This window comes from Pseudorca crassidens, chromosome 3 (assembly GCF_039906515.1).
Source record: "Pseudorca crassidens isolate mPseCra1 chromosome 3, mPseCra1.hap1, whole genome shotgun sequence".
Lineage (NCBI taxonomy): Eukaryota > Metazoa > Chordata > Mammalia > Artiodactyla > Delphinidae > Pseudorca > Pseudorca crassidens.
This window is the reverse complement of record NC_090298.1, coordinates 62,820,379-62,840,809: the sequence shown is the minus strand read 5'-3', so window position 1 is coordinate 62,840,809 and position 20,431 is coordinate 62,820,379. Positions and strand designations below refer to the sequence as shown.

At 40.7% G+C, this 20,431-nt stretch overlaps 1 protein-coding gene across 11 annotated transcripts in view; it reads left to right on the top strand.

Moving 5' to 3' along the window:
- DMGDH (dimethylglycine dehydrogenase) overlaps positions 1 to 20,431 on the top strand; it is a 139,963-nt gene that overhangs the window by 31,169 nt on the left and 88,363 nt on the right. Inside the window, exon 2 of one of the 11 annotated variants that reach the window (XM_067731080.1) lies at positions 3,238 to 3,370. The exons of 9 other annotated variants lie outside the window; for them this stretch is intronic. In XM_067731080.1, coding sequence (XP_067587181.1) covers positions 3,238 to 3,370 — 133 coding nt within the window. Of the gene's footprint in view, positions 1 to 3,237; positions 3,371 to 20,431 lie in introns of those variants that run through there. One more of the 11 variants, XM_067731086.1, reaches the window with a different exon arrangement.

The window sequence follows — 20,431 nt, the reverse complement described above, 5'->3', positions numbered from 1 at the left end:
ATATATGACAGTGGAAATGTACTTTAGAGACTTCAAAATTCAGCGTGAAAACTGTGTATAAAAACGAATAGGCATTAGAGAAACTGGAGGAAAATAGAAATGTTAATAGTAGTTATCTGTTGATGGTAGAGTTACGTCTTGCTTTTATTTTATTCATTATGTTTTACTGTATTTTCCAAACTTTCTTTACAGTGAGAACACATTGACTTTAAAAATTTTTTTAATTTAATATATTTATTTTTTATCCAGCAGGTTCTTATTAGTTATCCATTTTATGCATATTAGTGTATATATGTCAATCCCAGTCTCCCAATTCATCCCAGCACCACCACCCCCCCAGAACACATTGACTTTAAAATAATGAAAACATTACTTTAGAAAAATGTACAATGTAAGAGTAAATAGCCTAGAGAACAACTAAGAAGTCTGAAGTAGAGTTCAGAAACTTACCCAAATACATAAAAGCACACAAGGAAATTTTGTATGTAGAACAATAACCTCTATTTCAACACGTGCAAAGAAGGAAATTACTGTAGCAAGTGATGAATTAATACAAATTTAGTTGCTCAAATTAGGTGCACTTGAGATAAAACTGTGAAATTAGGAAAGTCCTTTTGCTTCAGGTAATTGTCAAGTTTAAAATGGCAAAAAGGGAAGGATGATGGATGCATATTGTAATGCAAATGATCTATTATTTCACCTGTCCGGCAAGAATGAGGCATGAGGTAATGTAGGCATCCTTCACAGTGCCTAGATTTTCAACCATGAAAGCATTGGAGTATATGAGTAGGTAACAGTTCAGTTATTTAATGCGTCAACTACGTATATTATTGATATTAACCAGGTGAGTATGGGTGAGACGAGCAGGTTTAGTCTGAGTCTAGTTAGGGCTGCAGAGAGCAGTTGCGGTGGTGGGTACTAGTCGCTAGAGGGCAGTATCAGGGCTCGACTGTAAAAACTGAAAGCAGCTGTTCTCAATTTCACAGTTCGTCCACTTTCAGCAAAACTCAGGAGAGGTTTTAAACTAGCAACATTTAATTTAAAAATGAATTGTGAACTTTTAGTAGATAATATAGACACATGGCAAAAATGTTAAAGTCTTTCCCCAGCTGCTATTCCCGGGTCAAGTCCTCCCTGGAGATAACCACTGTTACCTGTTAACTATTCTTCCGGAACTCTGTGCCTATGTAAGTGTATACATGTATAGATAAGGATTTGTATTTAAATGTAGGGAATTTAATTTATTTAGTCACTTATCCACCTCCGCCTTTTCTGAAATGATTAATAGGCAGCTGTTGAAATAATTTTGTTTTTCTTCAGCTTCTCAATTTGTTCTACCTCCGCTCCCCACGCCAATGGGGTCCATTAAAAAAATTCATGCACCTACTATTTCCGTAATAGCTAATAATATCCACAGCCCACCGACTGCTTACTATGTGCCAGGCACTACGTTAAGCCTTTTACATATGCAATATTATTTACTCCTCACAATTCTGTGAGGTAGACACCCCCTCTTTGTCCTCAAGAACCATGAACTCAGGGAGATATAGAAGTTATCAGAGTGATCTCTGAAGGCCCTGTGCCCCATTTCCAAAGTACAAAGTACTAAGGTGGCTTGGATGCCACCTGGGGAGTGAGTTCTGTAGTAACTGTCCTTGGGAGGCTGTCCATGTTCTCTGTTCTCTGCTAGAGCAATGAGATGAGGAAGGTCACATAGCACAGAAGTCTTTGACCTCCTACGTAGACCTTTGGGGTCAAAAATATATCCTGAAGGGAAAGAGGAGGGTTAGAGCCGGAGGTCCACTTCCTCAGTTTTATCACCTCAAAAAGAGAGGTTATGGTTCCATCTCCAGCTAGTGCTTTGCTCCACTTATAACCCTATCTATTAATTCAACAGACATTTAAGGCCCATGCATACAATGAGTCAAGCGCCATGCTTGTTGCCGGAGATAAAGGATATTTCCTCCATTTTCCCAAAAGGGGGAAATAGATTCCATCTCATGTAAGAGTTAAAATGTCCCCTTTATCAATATGCAGATGAAAAAAATGTCAGGACTTTTCATTTTCCATTCAACTGGGATCATCTTTAAAATGAAAGTGGCTTTTCATAGATCTTTTTAGACTAAAAATGTTTTATTTAGCCTCTAAACTGTTGAACATGTTTTATGTTTTAACATCATGTAGAACAGTGTTTGCAAACTGGTAGCATGGAAATGGGGCCAACTTCTGTGTTTACTTTGGCAAGGCCCGTGTTTTGAAAAAATTGAATGTGGATTCCTTTATGTGGCGCCTTCCCATTTGCCGGTCTGCCTGACACCCAGTTGTTCCACTCTTGATTGGTTCACGTATTTACCTTACCTTGAAGGCATGTGAGTTTCAACCTCTGCTGTAAGTAGAAGGAATATTGGGGGTTATCAAATATATGTGAGATGTCCTTTGGTCCGCGTTCTCCCAAATAGCCCCCAAACTGAAGATTTCACTTTCCTTATATTTTTCTATTGCCACTAATCTCAGTTATTTTTTGTTGCCACTGCTTGGGATCATTGTAAAGGGATGGTGGGGGTGGGCTTTTCACCTAAAACCCTCTTTCCTGGGTGCACAGCCTTTCCTCACTTTATCTTTTCTGGTAGTACAGCTGGTCCCAGAACAACTCAGGGGTTAGGGGAGCCAACCCTCTGCACAGTCGAAAATCTGCCTGTGATTTCTTGTCTGCCCACCTTGTCAGCCGTTCCTCCATATCCATGATTCAGCATCCTTAGATTCAACCATCTGCAAATCATGTATTACTGTAGTATTTACTATTGGAAAAAAATCCTTGTATGGGTTGACCTGCACTTTTCAAACCCTTGTTGTTCAAGGCTCAACTGAACTTCAGTCCCTCTGTCCATTGCAACGGCTACACTCAACATGATCCCAACACACCAGGCACATTAAACCACATCACACAATTACTCCTCTTTTAAGGGTCTTGGTTACTTATGTAAAATTCAAGCTGAAGTTAGGTGACTTCTCAGATTCCTTTTTTGTGATTGGCTTAGCGTATGCTTAGAGCAAAAAACAACCTTTTCCCATGTTCTTTCTTTGCCTTCCTCTTGTGGTCAGCAAGCACTTCCTTAGACTGGCCGAGAGGATACCTCTGGCTCCTGTTCCTGCCTCCAGCTTCTGCCCATTCCTAGTTCCTGGAGAAATAGTGGGTTTTATTTTTGCTGAACTATTCAGGACTTCTTTCCACCACAGGCAAAAATGCTTCTCTCAGAGCTCACAGATCTGCCATCTTGTACAGTCTCCTGGATTCTGCAGAAGAGTTCTCTAGCCAATGTTCCTGTGAATTCTGGATACCCCCCGTTTCCCAGACTATCCTCCCAGCAAGGTAATTGCTTCCCAGGTTCTCTTTCTAGCTCTGAAATTTTCTCTCCTCTCCTCCCTTTCCTTTAATGCTTTCTAACAGGATAATTAGCCTGTCTTCTTTGGTCATGTGTTCTTTTGCTTCTTTTTCTTGAAACAAAACAAAACCAGAAACTATAACTTTATGGGCACTTACTATGTGGAGTTAGCCATGCTAAGGTCTTCATAGGCATTATGTAATCTTCACAGTAAACCCAGGAGGTAGGTACTTTGCCATCCCCATTTTACTGATGGCAATACTGAGGCACACAGTTTAAATGGGAACCTTCCCAAGGTTGCGCCAACAGCAAGCACAGAGCTGAGAGGAGGATTTCAGCCCAGGACGAATGTTGTCAGAGATCATACTCTTTAGAGCGACTCTATTCTTCCTTTTCAGTAAACTGTTTTTCTAAAAAAAAAACTTTCCAAACTCTTTATAACCTCATCCAACTCATGGCACCTCCCACTCACCTGGCCCAACACAAAGGTCCCTTCTCCTGGTCAGGAGAAGTCCAGATTCACTAGAAATACAATTAGTTACCAACATGTTACTGACAGAAAACAGTCTGCCCTGTCCCGGTCATCTCCACGTGATGACTCTTGGATTGTGTGTAACCCCTGGCTTGTCCAGTCATACTGAAACTTTGTTGTTTTAAATGGGTACTGGAAAAGAAAAGCCATAATTTCCTGGGATAGGCAATCAAACCTTGGTTTCCTACATCTTTTTTTTTTTTCGCGGTACGCGGGCCTCTCACTGTTGTGGCCTCTCCCGTTGCGGAGCACAGGATCCAGACGCGCAGGCTCAGCGGCCATGGCTCACGGGTCCAGCCGCTCCGCGGCACGTGGGATCTTCGCGGATCGGGGCACGAACCCGCATCCTCTGCATCGGCAGGCAGACTCTCAACCACTGCGCCACCAGGGAAGCCCGTACATCTTTGAAAGATGAATAAGATATCGTTTGCTTCTTTGAATGGTAGAAGGTGGAGTAGGGACTAAAGATCCCCTTTTCCCGTGGGTCTGGCACATGATGTCTGTGTGGTCCATCAGCTCCCACACGCAGCTCCTGATTTGAGGAGTCATACCCCAGGGACAACCCCATGTCTTGGTCCAGAACCTGCAGGGAAGTACACACCAGGTTGGTGAGCGTGCGGTGTGAGAAGGAAGAGATGGAGAAACAAAGAAATTATCACCGGTGGCTCAGAGAAAATCTGGTCGTTGTGGGATGAGATGTGGTGTCCAGCCCAGGAAGTGTCAGACACGAGGACCCTGCTGAGGAGCTTACGTTTGATGGGAAACTCTGCTGGGCTGGAACCAAAGACTCCCCCCACCCTTTTTTTCTCACAAAAAGCATGCTGTTTCCTATTGGTCTGCACATCACCGTTTCACTAGTTAGCTGCATCCGAAGAGGATGTGGTGAGGGCTTTTAGCTTGGTGATGATAGTAGAAATCTTTGTCCATGTAAGGAAAGCATTTCTTTGGTGTGGGCTGGTACATGATTTTAGTCTCCTTTTAAAATTAATTAATTAATTAATTAATTTTATTTTATTTATTTATTTATTTTGGTTGTACCGGGTCTTAGTTGAGGCATGCGAACTCTTAGTTGTGGCACGCATGTGGGATCTAGTTCCCTGACCAGGGATCGAACGCGCATCCCCTTCATTAAAAGGCGGATTCTTAACCACTGCGCCACCAGTGAAGACCCATGATTTTAGTCTACTTTAAGATCATTACCAGTGCACAGCCCTCAGTTAACTTAGAAAAGTGACAACACGAGTAATAACTGAGTAGTAAAAGTGTCATCACCCACCAACTTCTGAACCTCAGGAATACAGGAACATATATGTTTTTCAAGTTAATATGTGCATATAATAGGAACCCCAAAGAGTAAAATGAGGGTACATAAAAAATGAGGTTCTCTCTAACTTTCACTTCCCCAGTTTTGGCTTTTTTGGTATTTATAACCTACCCAGGTTATAAATAATTTAGAAAGAATTTCTAAAAGAAGTTGGTACTTTCAGAAACCAGCTTCCAGTGATACCACTAAAAATCAGCCAGAATAACTAAAATGAAAAATACAAAATGTTGGGGAAGATGGGGAGCAACTGGAACTCTTGCTGCTGGTCAGAGTATAAACTGGTACAACTCTTTAGGAAAAAAATGTTTGGTGGTATCTTTTAGAGCTGCACATATCTGTATCAAGCAGTTTCACTCCTGGGTGGAAACGTGTATAACTGTTCCTCAAAAGAAATGTACAAGAATGTTCATAGCAGCCTATTCATAAATGACCCAAACTGGAAACTGCCCATCGACAACAGAATGGGAAAATGAATTGTGACACACTTACACTATATGGAATTCTATATGTAATGTGAATGATTCACTTATAATTACATGTAACAATATGAATGAATCCTACACTGTTGAGTAAAAGAAGCCAAACACAAAAGGGAAATACCTTAAGTTTACATTTATATAATGTACGGAAACAGGCAAAACTAAGTTATGCTCTTAGGAGTCACAGTATTGATTACCCTAGGGGAAGGGGTAGTGACAAGAAAGGCATGGAGTGCTTTTAGGTTGCTGGTAATGTTCTAGTTCTTTGATCTTAGTGCTGTGTACTTGGAGTATGTTTGGTTTATGAATACTCACCAAGCTGTGCGTTTACAGCAAATATGTTTTTTTTTTTATAGATCTTATACTCTAATGAAAAAATTAAAAGCGAGAATTAAAATGACATAAAACATTTTCTTGGCCTTTTGTGCATCCTACAAAATGCTCAATAAACTAAAAAAATGAAAATAAGCCTGTCTAGATTTTGAATACAGTCATTTCACTGCTGGTAGGAAATGATTTAGGCAGACAGTATTAACTCTAATAGTTTCCTTGCTATAAAATTAATCCATTTGGGGCTTCCCTGGTGGCTCAGTGCTTAAGAATCCACCTGCCAATGCAGGGGACATGGGTTCGAGCCCTGGTCCGGGAAGATCCCACATGCCGCGGAGCAACTAAGCCAGTGAGCCACAACTACTGAACCCACGTGCCACAACTACTGAAGCCCATGCGCCTAGAGCCGTGCTCCACAACAGGAGAAGCCACTGCAATGAGAAGCCTGTGCACTGCAGGGAAGAGTAGCCCCCGCTTGCCACAACTAGAGAAAGCCCGTGCGCAGCAATGACCCAAAGCAGCCAAAAATTAATCCATTTTTTTAAAAAAAGTAATCCATTTTGAAAAATAAATTCAGTCCTTAATATATACATAAGGTACCCTAAATTGAAAAGGTCACTAATTGTTAATGAGATTAACTATACACTCATGATCTAGAATAAACTATAAAAAGGAAAAATTAAAACACTATTTCAGGGTGTCAGTTTCGTTTTAGTTTTAAATGACTGTTAGATCAGCATTGTATAATGTATAGAAGAAAGTTAATTTAAATTAATCAGTTAAGACATTCACTTAGTTCAAAATTCAAATAAAAAGGGGTATCCTGTCCCTCAGGCACTCAGTTTCCCCAGTCAACCAATGTTTCAGTCCTTTTGTGTCCATTCAGAAATATTTTATGCATATACAACAAATATGTATAAACACTCTTTGCCCCCCATTTAACTAAGCAGTAGTGCCCCATAGACACTATCTCTGCCTTGCTTTTTTTACTTAACAATATATATTCACAATCATTTCATATTAAGATGAGGAAGTTCCTCTTTTTTTAGTGGCTGAATAATATTTTATTGTATAATATACCAGAATTTATTTAGCATGTCTGTACTTACGGACAATAATATTATTTCCATGCTTTGCCACTTCACATAAAGCTGAAATGAATAGCATCCCACGTCCATTATTTTATACATTTGAATAAATACAGGCATATCTTGTTTTATTGTGCTTCACTTTATTGCAATTCACAGATACTGCATTTTTTACAAATTGAAGGTTTGTGGCAACCCTGCGTCAAACAAGTCTATCAGCACCATTTTTCCAATAGCATTTGTTCACTTCATGTCTCTGTGTCACATTTTGGTAATTCTTGCAATATTTCAAAATTTTCTTTATTTGTTGTGGTGATCTGTGATTAGTGATCTTTGATGTTATTGTAATTGTTTTGGGGCACCATGAACTTCGCCCACATAAGATGACAAACTTGATAACTGTTGTGTGTTCTGACTGGCCATTCCCCCATCTCTCCCCCTCTCCTTGGGCCTCCCTATCCCCCAAGAATTGAAATTGAAATTAGGCCAGTTAATCCTACAACGGCCTCTAAGTGTTTAAGTGAAAGGAAGAGTCACACGTCTCTCGGTTTAAATGAGGTATCAGTTTAAGCAGAGAGAGGCTGAAAACTAGACCTCTTGCGTTAAACAGTTAGCCAAGTTGTGAATGCAAAGGAAAAGTTCTTGAAGGAAATTAAAATTGCTACTCCAGTGAACACATTATAAGAAAGCAAAACAGCCTTATTTACGATATGGAGAAAGTTTTGGTGGTCTGGTTAGAAGATCAAACCAGTCACAACATTTCCTTATGCCAAGGTCTGATCCAGAGCAAGGCCTTAACTCTTTTGAATTCTATGAAGGCTGAAGTAGCTGCAGAAGAAAAGTCTGCAATAACAGGGGTTTGTTCATGAAATTGAAAGAAATAAACTGTCTTCATAACATCAAAATGCAAGATGAAGCAGCAAGCGCAGATGTAGAAGCTGCGGCAAGTTATCCAGAAGATCTAGCTAAGGTTATTAATGAAGGTGGCTACACTAAACAACAAATTTTCAATGTAGGCAAAACAGCCTTCTATTGGAAGAAGATGCCATCTAGGACTTTCATAGCTAGAGAGGAGAAGTCAATGCCTTACCTTCAAAGCTTCAAAGGACAGCCTGCCTCTTTTGTTAGGGACTAATGCAGCTGGTGACTTTAAGTTGAAGCCAATGCTTATTTACCATTCTGAAAATCGTAGGGTGCTTAAGAATTATGCTAAACCTGCTCTGCCTGTGCTCTATAAATGGAACAACAAAGTCTGGATGACAGCACATTTGATGACAATAGGTTTATTGAATATTTTAAGTCCACTGCTGAGATCTAGTGCTCAGAAAAAAAGATTCTTTTCAAAATATGACTGCTCATTGATAATGCACCTGGTCCCCGAAGAGCTCTGATGGAGATGTACAATGAGATTCATGGGTTTTTTTTTTCCTGCCTACTAATACAGCATCCATTCTGCAGCCCATGGATCAAGGAATCACTTTGACTTTCAAGTCTTGTTATTTAAGAAATACATTTTGTAAGGCTATAGCTGTCATAGATAGTGATTCCTCTGATGGATCTGGGCAAAGTCAATTGAAAACCTTCTGCAAAGGACTCACCGTTTAATTTTTTTTTTTTTTTTTTTTGGCAGTACGCAGGCCTCTCACTGCTGTGGCCTCTCCCGTTGCGGAGCACAGGCTCCAGACGCGCAGGCTCAGTGGCCATGGCTCATGGCCCCAGCCGCTCCGCAACATGTGGGATCTTCCCGGACCGGGGCACGAACCCGTGTCTCCTGCATCGGCAGGCGGACTCTCAACCACTGTGCCACCAGGGAAGCCCAGCACTCACCATTCTAGATGCCATTAAGAATATTTGTGATTCATAGGAAGAGGTCAAAACGTCAACATAACAGGAGTTTGGAAGAAATTGATTCCAGCCCTCAGGGATGACTTTGAGGGGTTCAAGACTTCAGCGAAGAAAGTCGCTGCAGATGTGGTGGGAATAGCAAGAGACTGGGATTAGATGTGGATCCTGAAGATGTGACTGAATTGCTGCAATCTCAAGATAAAACTTTAATTGATAAGGAGATGCTTCTTATGGATGGGCAAAGAAAGTGGTTTCTTGAGATGGAATCTACTCCTGGCGAAGATGATGTGGAGATTGTTGAAATGGATTTAGGGTTTAGGATTTAGGATTTACCGACTTGGTTGATAAAGCAACCCCAGGGTTTGAGAGGATCGACTTCAATTCTGAAAGCAGTTCTACTGTGGTTAAAATGCTATCAAACAGCGTTGCGTGCTTCAGAGAAATCATTTGTAGACGGAAGAGTCAATCAATGTGGCAAACTTCACTGTTGTCTTATCTTAAGAAATGGCCACTGCCACCCCACCTTCAGCAGCCACCAGCCCGATCAGTCGGCAGCCGTCAACACTGAGGCAAGACCCTCCACCAGCAAAAAGATCGAAGGTCAGATGATGGTTAGCATGTTTTTAGTAATAAAATATTTTTTAATTAAAGTTCATTCATTGTTTTTTTAGACATAATACTATTACACACTTAATAGGCTACAGTATAGTGTGAACATAACTTTCATATGCCCTGAGAAACCAGAAAGCTCATATGACTTGCTTTATTGTGATATTTGCTTATTGTAGTGGTCTGGAACCAAATCCACAGTATCTCCAAGGTATCCATGTTTGTGGCAAGTCTGGAAGATAGTTAACTTTGTATTATCAGACATTTACTTGCTTTCTCCACTTGGTCATTTTAGTTTTGAAACTAGAACTATTGAAGGTGAGTTTTAGAGTTACAGTCATAAGGGTTTTCAGGTAGAATGGATTCACTGATCCATGCTTTCATTTATTCCTTCAATAAGTATTGAGCCCTATTTTATTCTCCCCAGTGAACAAAAGAGACAAAATTTCCTGATGTCTTGGTGTTCACATTCTGGTGTGTTGTGGGTAAGGTGGGGAGAGAAGACAGACAATATGCAAATAAATAAGTAAATGATATATATGTTAGGAAATGTTAAATGCTCTGCAGAAAAATAAAACAGGGATGGGGGATAGGTCATTCCAGGAAGGGTGTTGCAACTTTAAACAGGGGTGGCAGGCCCTGTAAGGACTTGGCATCAGTAAGAGCTGGGGACCCTTGGAGGGTTTTCCTTCCATTATGTTTCTTTCCTTCTTTATAAGTCACATTTTTATTTTAAACTAGTTTTAGGTTTAAAAAAAGTTGCAAAGATAGCACAGGTAGTTCAGCTTCTTACCCCAATATAGGCTCCAGTATCAGCCCACAGCTTTTTATAACCCAGTTCTGAGGATTTCTACAAGTAGGCTGGCTCACCCACTTTGTTCCCTTGATGTTATCATCTTACACGACTGTGGTATATTTCTCAAAACTAAGAAACCAACATTGGTTTCCTCCTATTACATTAACTCCAGACTTTACAAAGTTTTTACCAGTTTTTCCATTAATGTCCTTTTTCTGTTCCAGAATCCAGTCGGGGCTACTACACGGCATTTAGTTGTCATGTCTCCTGGTCTCCTCTAGTCTGGACAATTTCTCATGATTTCCTTGTTTTTCATGACCTTGACAGTCTTGAGGATTACTGATCAGATATTTTGTAGAATATCTATCAGTCCAGATTTGTTTGATGTTTTCCTTATGATTAGAAAGGAGTGATGGATTTTTGGAAAGAATACTATAGGAGTGATGTTCCCTTTTCATTCCATCATATCTGGGCCACATGATATCTACCTGATAAGGTGATATTAACCTGATCACTTGTTTCAAGTGGGTCTGCCAGTGTTCTCCACTATAAAGTTAATATTTTCCCCTTTCCAGTTTCTATGCTTTGGAAGCCAGTCACTAAGGCCAGCCCACATTCAACTGACTTACATTTTAGAAACCCTGTTCTGGCTGCTAGGGTGAGACTAGTTGTAGAAGGTCAAGGGCAAGAGCTGTATCCCAGGTAGAGTTGATGGAGGCTGAAACTACTGTAGCCACATAGCTGGCGAAAAGAAATGCCTGACTTCCATTTCAAAACTTCAGACCTGAGGAGCCCAGAGCCACTTCTGTGAGGATAAATATGAATGTAGCCATAGACCACCCTGAAATCACTTCATTCTTGCCCTTCAGGGCTGGGCTTGGGGTTTTAGTTCCTTCTCTTTGCAAGTTACCTGAGGACAGTTTTAGCTGTAGGTGGAAGAAGTTTGGTTTACTCACCAAATTAGATGTTCTGTATAAAGTATAGGGATATTTAAAAAAAAAAAAGTGTAGGGATATAGAAGTTCTAAATACATGTTACTTTTTGTACTTGTTATGATTTTTCATTGCTGTTCAACAAATTAAGAGTCTATTATCTAATAATAGATAAGAGTCTATTATCTATTATTAAGTAAATAATACTTGTTAGATGAAAACATAGCACAGTGCCTGGCTCTCATAAACACTTATTGAATTAGCCAGGAGAAATTAGGTAGCAAGTGATTGACAAAGGAATGGGTCCCACCCAGTGACCGCAGCCAGGTCACAAGAGCTCCTCTTCGATCTCTCTCATGACCATCGCTTGGAATTTCCCCTCTTCCTTCTCTTTCTCCTTCAGATAGTTGCTTTCCAGGACCATCCCTTCCCTTTACCTTCGTCTCACACCAGGTCAGCTTGCTCTGGAGTTAGTCTGTCAGACCAGGGAAAGCAAAAGGTGCTAGAGAAGTTCCATCTCCAATAGCTTCACCCATCCAGTCTTATTTTCTTCTGAAATAAAATGAATACTACCTCTCTTGCTTTTCTGCTTTGAGTGTCCAACAATCTGCCTTTAGCACCCCTGGGGGTGACAGAAGAATTAGTCTTTTGATCCCAGCCAGCCTGCTTTTAGAAATCCCTGTAAAGTCATAAGGAACCATATGCCTATACAGTTGGGTGAGAAGCTGAGACCATATTCTCTTCTCCAGTTCTTCCATGTACAGTGCTTGTCCTTGTGTTCTTGGTTATTCTGTAAGATTCAGGTCAAAGTTTTGCCTGGAAAATCCTTCCCTGACCACCCCTTCCTATTTAACTTTAGAGTAGGAACTTCGTGTTGGCTTGGGAACCCAATCACCTTCCAAAGTAAGAAGACGTGTTTCAAGTCTCAAAACATTTATAAATTTGTTAACATACTCTAGAACAAAGAACTGCTAAAAAAGTTAAGCTATAAAATGTTAAAGAAATTAATATAAAATTAAGGATCATAAAAAAATATTAAGGATCATAAGGTTTTTTTGTTTTGTTTTGTTTTGTTTTTGCGGTACGCGGGCCTCTCACTGTTGTGGCCTCTCCCGTTGCGGAGCACAGGCTCCCGACGCGCAGGCTCAGCGGCCATGGCTCACGGGCGCAGCCGCTCCGCGGCACGTGGGATCTTCCCGGACCGGGGGCACCAACCCGCGTCCCCTGCATCAGCAGGCGGACTCTCAACCACTGCGCCACCAGGGAAGCCCTCATAAGATTTTTAACTGGGTTTCCTGAGATCTGGATTTGGCTTCAGGTAGTATATCTGGGATGTGACTCTGGGAAGTTAGAGTGAAGAGGAGGAGAGTAAGACAGGGATGGGGTAAATCCCAGGTGTGGTGCCCTAAGGAGGTTGCTGGCTATAGGCAATGAGGTTGCATTGCCTCTGCTGTGGAACCTCCTGAGAATTAACCAGAATGTCTATGTGCGTTGTCTACTTGGAGGGACAGGATGCTGGAGCATTAACCCACTGGATTTTTTTCCCCTTGATTGAGGGCTGCCCTGAGGCTGTTAACACCCTCACCCTTTTGGTTGTTTGCCTGTGGGAAGAGAGGTCTGCAGCCTGCATGGGAGAGGGCTTTGGGCCAGCAAGCAGGATGACTCGAGCAGTGCTAAAGGAGGACGCTGTTCTGGCCAGGTGAGCCTAAGCCACAGGTAACTGGTCTCGGCAGCCACAGGTGAATTTCAGTCAGAGGTGTGGAGGGAATGGGAGCCGGGGCATCAGAGCCATCTGCTAGAGTTACATGATGGATTGAGGCTACCAAACGATAGACACTGCAGCGGCTTGACATTCTGGTCTGGAGCTCTCCACAGTGTCAAATTAGGGGAACTAGTTCTGGGTGCTTATTGCTTATTTGTCCAAGGCCCCAGATTTGATTGCATAACACTCTGTGAGTTACTCCAGGCAGATATTAGTCTCTTGACTCTTTTTTAAAAAAAATTGTGGTAAGACATAGATACCACAAAATTTGTCATTTTAATTATTGCCATGTGTACAGTTCAGTGGCATTAAACACATTCCCAGTGTTGTGTAACCACCATCTCCATTCATTTCTAGAACTTGTAAAAAATCTTCCCAAACTGAAACTCAGTACCCATTAAACAATGACTCCCCATTTTGACCTTCCCTCATTTCCTGGCAACCACCATTCTATTTTCTGCCTCTGTGAATCTGGCTACTCTGGGAACCCCATATAAGTGGGATCATATAACATTTTTCCTTTTATGACTGGCTTATTTCACTTAGTATAATGTCTTCAAGGTTCATTCATGTTGTAGCATATGTCTGTTTTTTTTCCTTTTTAAGGCTAAATAATATTCCATTGTATGCATATACTACATTTGTTCATCCATCTGTTGATTTACACCTGGGTTACTTCTACTTTTTGGCTATTGTGTATAATGCTGCTATGAACATAAGTGTACAAAAATCTGTTTGGGTTCTGCTTTCAATTTTGGGGCATACACTCAGAAGTGGAATCATATGATAATTCTGTTAACAAAAAAATTAATAGTCAATCTAAAGGCGAATTAGAGAATTTTATTGAAGCCAGTCTGAGGATTGTAACCCAGGAGAGAGTCTTCAGAAAACTCTGAGGACTGTTCCTTTTGTTAGAAGTTGAAGGCACAGTCTTACACATTTTGGAGAAAAAAGATTATACATCAAAATGACACACTGACATTTTTACGTAAAGTTTACCAAAGATGCATAATCCAGTTTGTACTAAGCAAGCAACAGGTCACCATGACCCCTTACAGGATTAGGAAAGGAAAAATTAATCTTCTAAGGAGTTACACTGCTGTCATCAGAAGAAGAAAAAAAAAAGCCATTGATCTTTATGGTCAACAGGCATTCCTGCCTTTGAGGAGGTCTGGTTAATGTATAATGCGGATGCACATCGCACATAAGGGAGGACCCGGTACAGGCAGGGAGTACGTTATGCTAAATTTTCTTGTCCTGCCTTAAAACATAAATTTTATTCCATCAATTCTATTTTTAATTTTGTAAGGAGCCACCATACTCTTTTTTTTTTTTTTTTTTTTTGTGGTACGCGGGCCTCTCACCGTTGTGGCCTCTCCCACTGCAGAGCACAGGTTCCAGACGCGCAGGCTCAGTGGCCATGGCTCACGGGCCCAGCCGCTCCGCGGCATGTGGGATCTTCCCGACCGGGGCACGAACCCGTGTCCCCTGCATCGGCAGGCGGACTCTCAACCACTGCGCCACCAGGGAAGCCCCACCATACTCTTTTCCATAGTGGCTATACCATTTTACATTCCTGCCAATGCACAAGGGTTCCAATTTCACCACATCCTCACTGACACTTGCTATTTCTAAGGAGTTGATAACTCATCGTAGCTTTGATTTGCATTTCCTTAAAGGTTAGTGATGTTGAGCATCTTTTCATATGCTTGTTGGCCATTTTTATATCTTTGGAGAAATGTCTGTTCAAGTGTTTGCCCATTTTTTAATTAGGTTTTTAAAAACTATTGAGTTGTAGGAGTTCTTTATATATTCTGGATATTAACCCTACTGAGGTATATGATTTGCAAAAATTTTTTTTCTCATTCCTTAGTTTGTCTTTTTTCCTGACTCTTTTTGTTTGTTTGTTTTTAAGATATTGGGGCTGAGAGGGATTTAGTGACCTGTGAAGATCACACATATCTTTATTGGAGCCTTTATTGGACTTGAACATGTGTCTCTACTCTTTACCTAATCTCCTTTTTTCACTATCTCACCCCATTCTCTAACATTTGGTCACGTCAACATAAACAGTAGTTTGTCCTATGGCAATTAATACTGTGTAGCCAAAGAACCAAGCAAGAAAATTTTAACTGGTTCTTTGGATGACCCAGCCTCTTGCTGCCATCCCCGTTAGTCCTCCTCTCCCGCTATCCAGCGGGGATGCTTATAGAGATACAGAACATACCTGGGTGCCTTTAGTTACATTAATTAGCGAATTCATTAATTAAATTTATTTTCACCATCATATCCTGCTTAAAATGTTCTTTTCTGTTCCTTAAAATGTTTTTAAGAATCAGAACGTTTTCCAAAGGCTATTTATTTACTTTGACAACTGACAACTGGGGGGTTTTTCTACCACATTTTAAAGAAGAGACTAATTATATGGAGCAAGCTTCCATGCTCTCCAAATTAATCCCAAAGCACTGATGCTAATAGATTCAGGCCACTGCCTAGTATGGTGCTTGACACAAAGTGGCCTCCAATAAATATTTGTCAAATAAATGTTGCAATGCTACAACGAAAGGAGAGGATTTGTAGAGAAAGCCGATTCCATTGTTTGATTTAGCAGGGAAAAAGGAGCAGTATTTTCCACAGTATAGCCTCTGCGGAAATTGATTTTATTGGTCTCATTCTTCATGTCTGAGGCTTTGGGATATGGCATCCTTGGGAGGAAGCAGGAATAAATCTCTTCAGAAGAATACAGCAAGCGCAAGCAGCCTTTCTGTCTGGATGTTGAAGATAGCCAAGATTTGGGCCCTTTTGATCAAAGCAACTTGGGCCCTTTTGATCAAAGCAACTTCCTCACTGTATTATGGGAGGCTATGAAAAAGGATTCTTCAAGAAACCATAAAACTATTTGGCTTTTCAACATAATATCATTTCAACAATGACGCTTGAGTAAATCACTGAACTTTCCTGGGCCTCAGCTTCCTCTCATCAAACAACAATAGAGTCGAACCAGAAGAGCTATTCTCCTTGGGCTCTAAAATGCTATATTTCTATCTTAGTATTCCATTTGAAAGAAAATCTGGAAAAATAAATTGAGCAGGTCCAAGAGTTATATGTAAATACTCTATTTTAAATCAGGTCTTCACAGTCGTTAAAGTTCATGGAAAGCTTAAATAGAATTTCCCCCTCTTTCTGGTTTTTATTTCAGTCATTATCTCTAACTTGTAATTTCAGTTTATAACCTCAATTACACATTCAATATGATATATATCTCATCCATGTGATTAGACTCTAATGTGAGAGTATCATAAGAATATTTCTAGTCAACTGAATATTTGATTTCTCTTGGTTAATGTGGTCCTGTTGTCTGGCTGCCTACCAATCTTTGAATATCCTTCCTATGTTTAGGGGCATTTTCCCATTTTAGAAGTCTTGCCTTCCCAAGGTAGAACTCCCAAAATTCACTTTCCCAGCTTTCCTGACAGCTAGGATGCAGCAGGCCTGTGACTGAGGCCCTCCTAATCACGTACACCAACTTGAGAGTCTGAGTGAGATGCAGTGGATATGATGAAGCAGGCATCAAGTGGACCCCTATTCTGGAATGGGTGTGGCCACGGCAGCAGTGATGGAAGGGGTGGTCTTTATATCTGGTGTCAGCAGTGGCATCACCATGGATTGGTTTGAATGTTGTTTAATCAGATCAGGCTGACTCTGGCCCTCCTGGAGTTTCTTTGAACTTCTGCATAATCTTTAATAAACCCTTTCCTGTTTAAACTTGGTAGAGTGGGTTCTGTTGCTGGCAAACAAGAACATTGACTGATAGAATTTATTTTCAAAGGAATCTCTTATGTGTCTGGGACCTAAGTATTTACTTTCCAAGACAAAAAATAATCTTCAACTTATCTGTTCTTAAACTCAATTTTTGTTAGTCCACAAAATAATATGACTGATGCTTTAGTAACAGTTATTTATTTATTCAGCAAATCTTGTGCTCAGGGCTGAAAAGGATACGGCGATTAGTAAGTCACAAGCCCTGTCTCTGAAAGCTCACATCTGTTTCAAAGTTAAGCATCTATTGCTGGATGACTTAATAATTATAATAATGTTTAACATGAATGAGTACTTACCCTGCTCCAGGCACATGTGTTAACTCATTGAATTGTCCCAACAACTCTGAGTAGGTATAGTCCTTATTCCTACAGATGAGGAAAACAAGGAGCTTCCCCATGCTAAGCCACTTGTTCAAGGCCACATAGCTAGTGAGCAGCAGAGCTGAGATTCAGACTCAGGTGGTCTGGCCCCACACCACACATTCCTAACACCACTCCATGGCAGTAAGTTTGCACTGCTCTGAGTTTCCATTTAGATAACATCATGTTTGAAACCGCTTCCTTCTCATTATAAAATCGAGAATCAGCAGTCACATTGGATAAGGAAAGAGTAAAGACTCCTCCCTCTGGCCTTTTTTTTTTTTTTAAAGATAAAACGGAGCCCCCAAATGGACCATAACATTTCCCTCAGTTTCCCTGGGCACAGCTGAGAGAAACCAGAACTTTCAAAAAGACAATTTAAATCCTACACCTCTCTTTCCTTGCTGTGACCTCTTTGTGGCTTATTCTCAACACAACAGCCAAAGGAATCCTGTCCTCTCTTGGTTCAAAACCCTCCAGTGTCCTCTCATATGAATCAGAGTAAAAGCCAAAATCCTTGTTAAGGTTGCCAAGTCCTGAGAACAAAGCTTCCCTACTTTCCAGATCTCAGCTCCTGTCACTCTCTCCTCTCTCACTGTGTCCCCAGCAACCCTGACTCCTTGGCTGTTCCTTGAAAACGTGGGGCAAGCTGGCTGCCTCGGGCTTTGACCTTTCTGGACTTCTCTTCTCCAAGATATCCATGTGTTACGGTCCTTACCTCCTCCAAGTTTTTTCTTGAAAATAACCTTTTTAGTAAGGGCCCTCTCTACCTGATATTTCAACTTCACCTCACTGAAGTAGGTTCTAGGATGACCAACTTTGGCCTAGGAGAGAGGGGTTTCCCAGGACACAGGACTTTCAGTGCTAAAACTGGGTTTGTCCCGGACCAACCAGTCCACTTGATCACCTGTGTAGTCCCAGAACAGTGCCTGGCTCCTAACAGCCTTAATAAATATTTCTGGAAGAGAATGAATGAATGAACGAACAAGTAGGTAAGAGAAACAAGCACTCTTAGAGGGGAGTGTAGGTGGGTGTTTATTGCCCCTGAAATCAGAACATATAGGTATATCTGTTCATCATAGCAACTTGTAAGTCTTCTTCAGCATGGAATGAAGCCCAACTTTCATGAATAGGGAACCAATATTTCTTAATCTCCTAATCAGAAAAGTATGATTTATCATTTTGCTGTTGCTGTAAGTAGTTTGGAATAGTGTGTCCCACACTCATCTTCTCAAGAAACAGTTAGAATGGCCATGTTGGCTTTACATTTTCTTAGACTTCAAAGTGGTTTCCATATTTTAAACGGCAATGATGCATTTTTGAAGGTGTGTTTTTTTCCATTGCTAATGACCCTGAGTGCCAACTCCCTCCTCTACCTTAACACTTCCTCCATCTACTCCAGCCAGGACCTTCCTGGGGTTGCCCCTGAGCCATTCTGCTTACGTAGCATGCCCTTCCGATTCCTGATGCCCCCTATTTTTCTCACACCAGTCTCCCCAACTTCAGCTTTTTCAAATGAACACAATCTGATGCCGGTCTGTCATATGTCAGGTACTTGTTCTTCAAAATATTTTTGGCAAGAGAATTCAACAAGGCAGCATAAGTCAGTGGCTTATTCATCTTTGCATCTCTTGACCCTAGCTTGGTTTGTACATTCATTCACCCACTCATTCGTTCACTCAACCAACACATCTTTTTTGAGTTCTGTAATGTGCCAGGTAATGGGAATACATCAATTAACCAGATATTTTCTCTGACCCCTCTAGTAGGGCACAGGCAAATAAACAGGAATGATCAAGGGAGTATTAAAACTACATTGTACTTATTCATGATAAATGTAGGGTATTTTGGAAACACATGGGAGGGGTGCAGTAACTACCAGAGTTCAAGCACTAGGAAAATGTTATTTGAACAAATGGACGAGTGAGTGGCTGAGTGAACAAATGAATGAATGAATGAATATAATTGGTATGAGAGCGCAGAATCTTCATGGTATGTAGTCACCATCACATGGCAAGATGTTTCTCCAGCTTCACTATTTTGAAGAGGCCAGCTCATATGAACCCCTATGATGAAAAATACAACTTTTACTTCCCTCTTTCTCCTCTTCTCCTTTCTCTTCTGACCAAATAGCAGGAATGAAATGAAATGTGAGTGCCAGCGGTGCCATAGTCAGCATGTCCCATCTACTCTGCTCAAAACTCTAATAAAATAACTCTGATGTCAGGCAAAATTGCACCCTTCTGAAACTCTTCAGCATTTTCATGATTGATTAGACAAAATATCTGCTCGACTTCAAGGCAGCTGGCTGTACAGCCAAAATGGGTTGCTTAACTTTGCTTACGATTTTGCTTAAGGGTATCAAATCGTGGCTGTGTTCATTGTGAAGCAGGAATTGTTTTTCCAACTGAACTTCGCCTCTTGGTTTCAGCACATCTCTTCGATCCCTTGTGATGGTTTCCATGTCAGCAATTTGCCGGTCTGCGTTGCTGTTTCTACACACAGCACTGCAGGGTTTATCAGCGGACCATCTACTGTTCCTGGAAACTCCCTAGTAAACATCTGCTATGGAACTGGAAAGTGCTAGTTCAAACCAGTTTTTCTTAGTTTCACTGATCATTTTTGACCTTTTTCTTAATTACTCTATACCAAATCAGAACCTATAGGAATTTTGCTTTTTAAGAAAACCCTCATTTTTATATGTTAAAATAGTTAAAGTGAATTATAAATAGTAATTTAACATTTTAGTATGCATTAAAAATTCTTATCTCTAAAAAGTAAGGACAAAATTAATTGATTCCTTAATACCAAGTCCATATTAAATTTTTCATAATTTGTACCCAAGAGGCCTTTTACAGTAGGTTTGTCAAAACTAGGATCCAATACGAGACCATGAGTTGCATTGGTTTGTTTTACACACGTGAGCACTCCCAATACACGGATCTGTGGAATGGACCAGGCCAGCTATCCCATAGCATATATAATTCACCTGATTGTTTCCTTGTGGAATTATTTACCTTATTCCTAGATCACCTGTATTTCCTCTAAATTGGAAGTGGAATCCAAAGACTTGATTAGATTCCACTCAGGCACCTTTGGCTGGTACATCATTGCTGATATAGTGTTTCTCATTCTGTATCACAACAGGAAACTCATGATATCTGATTTTC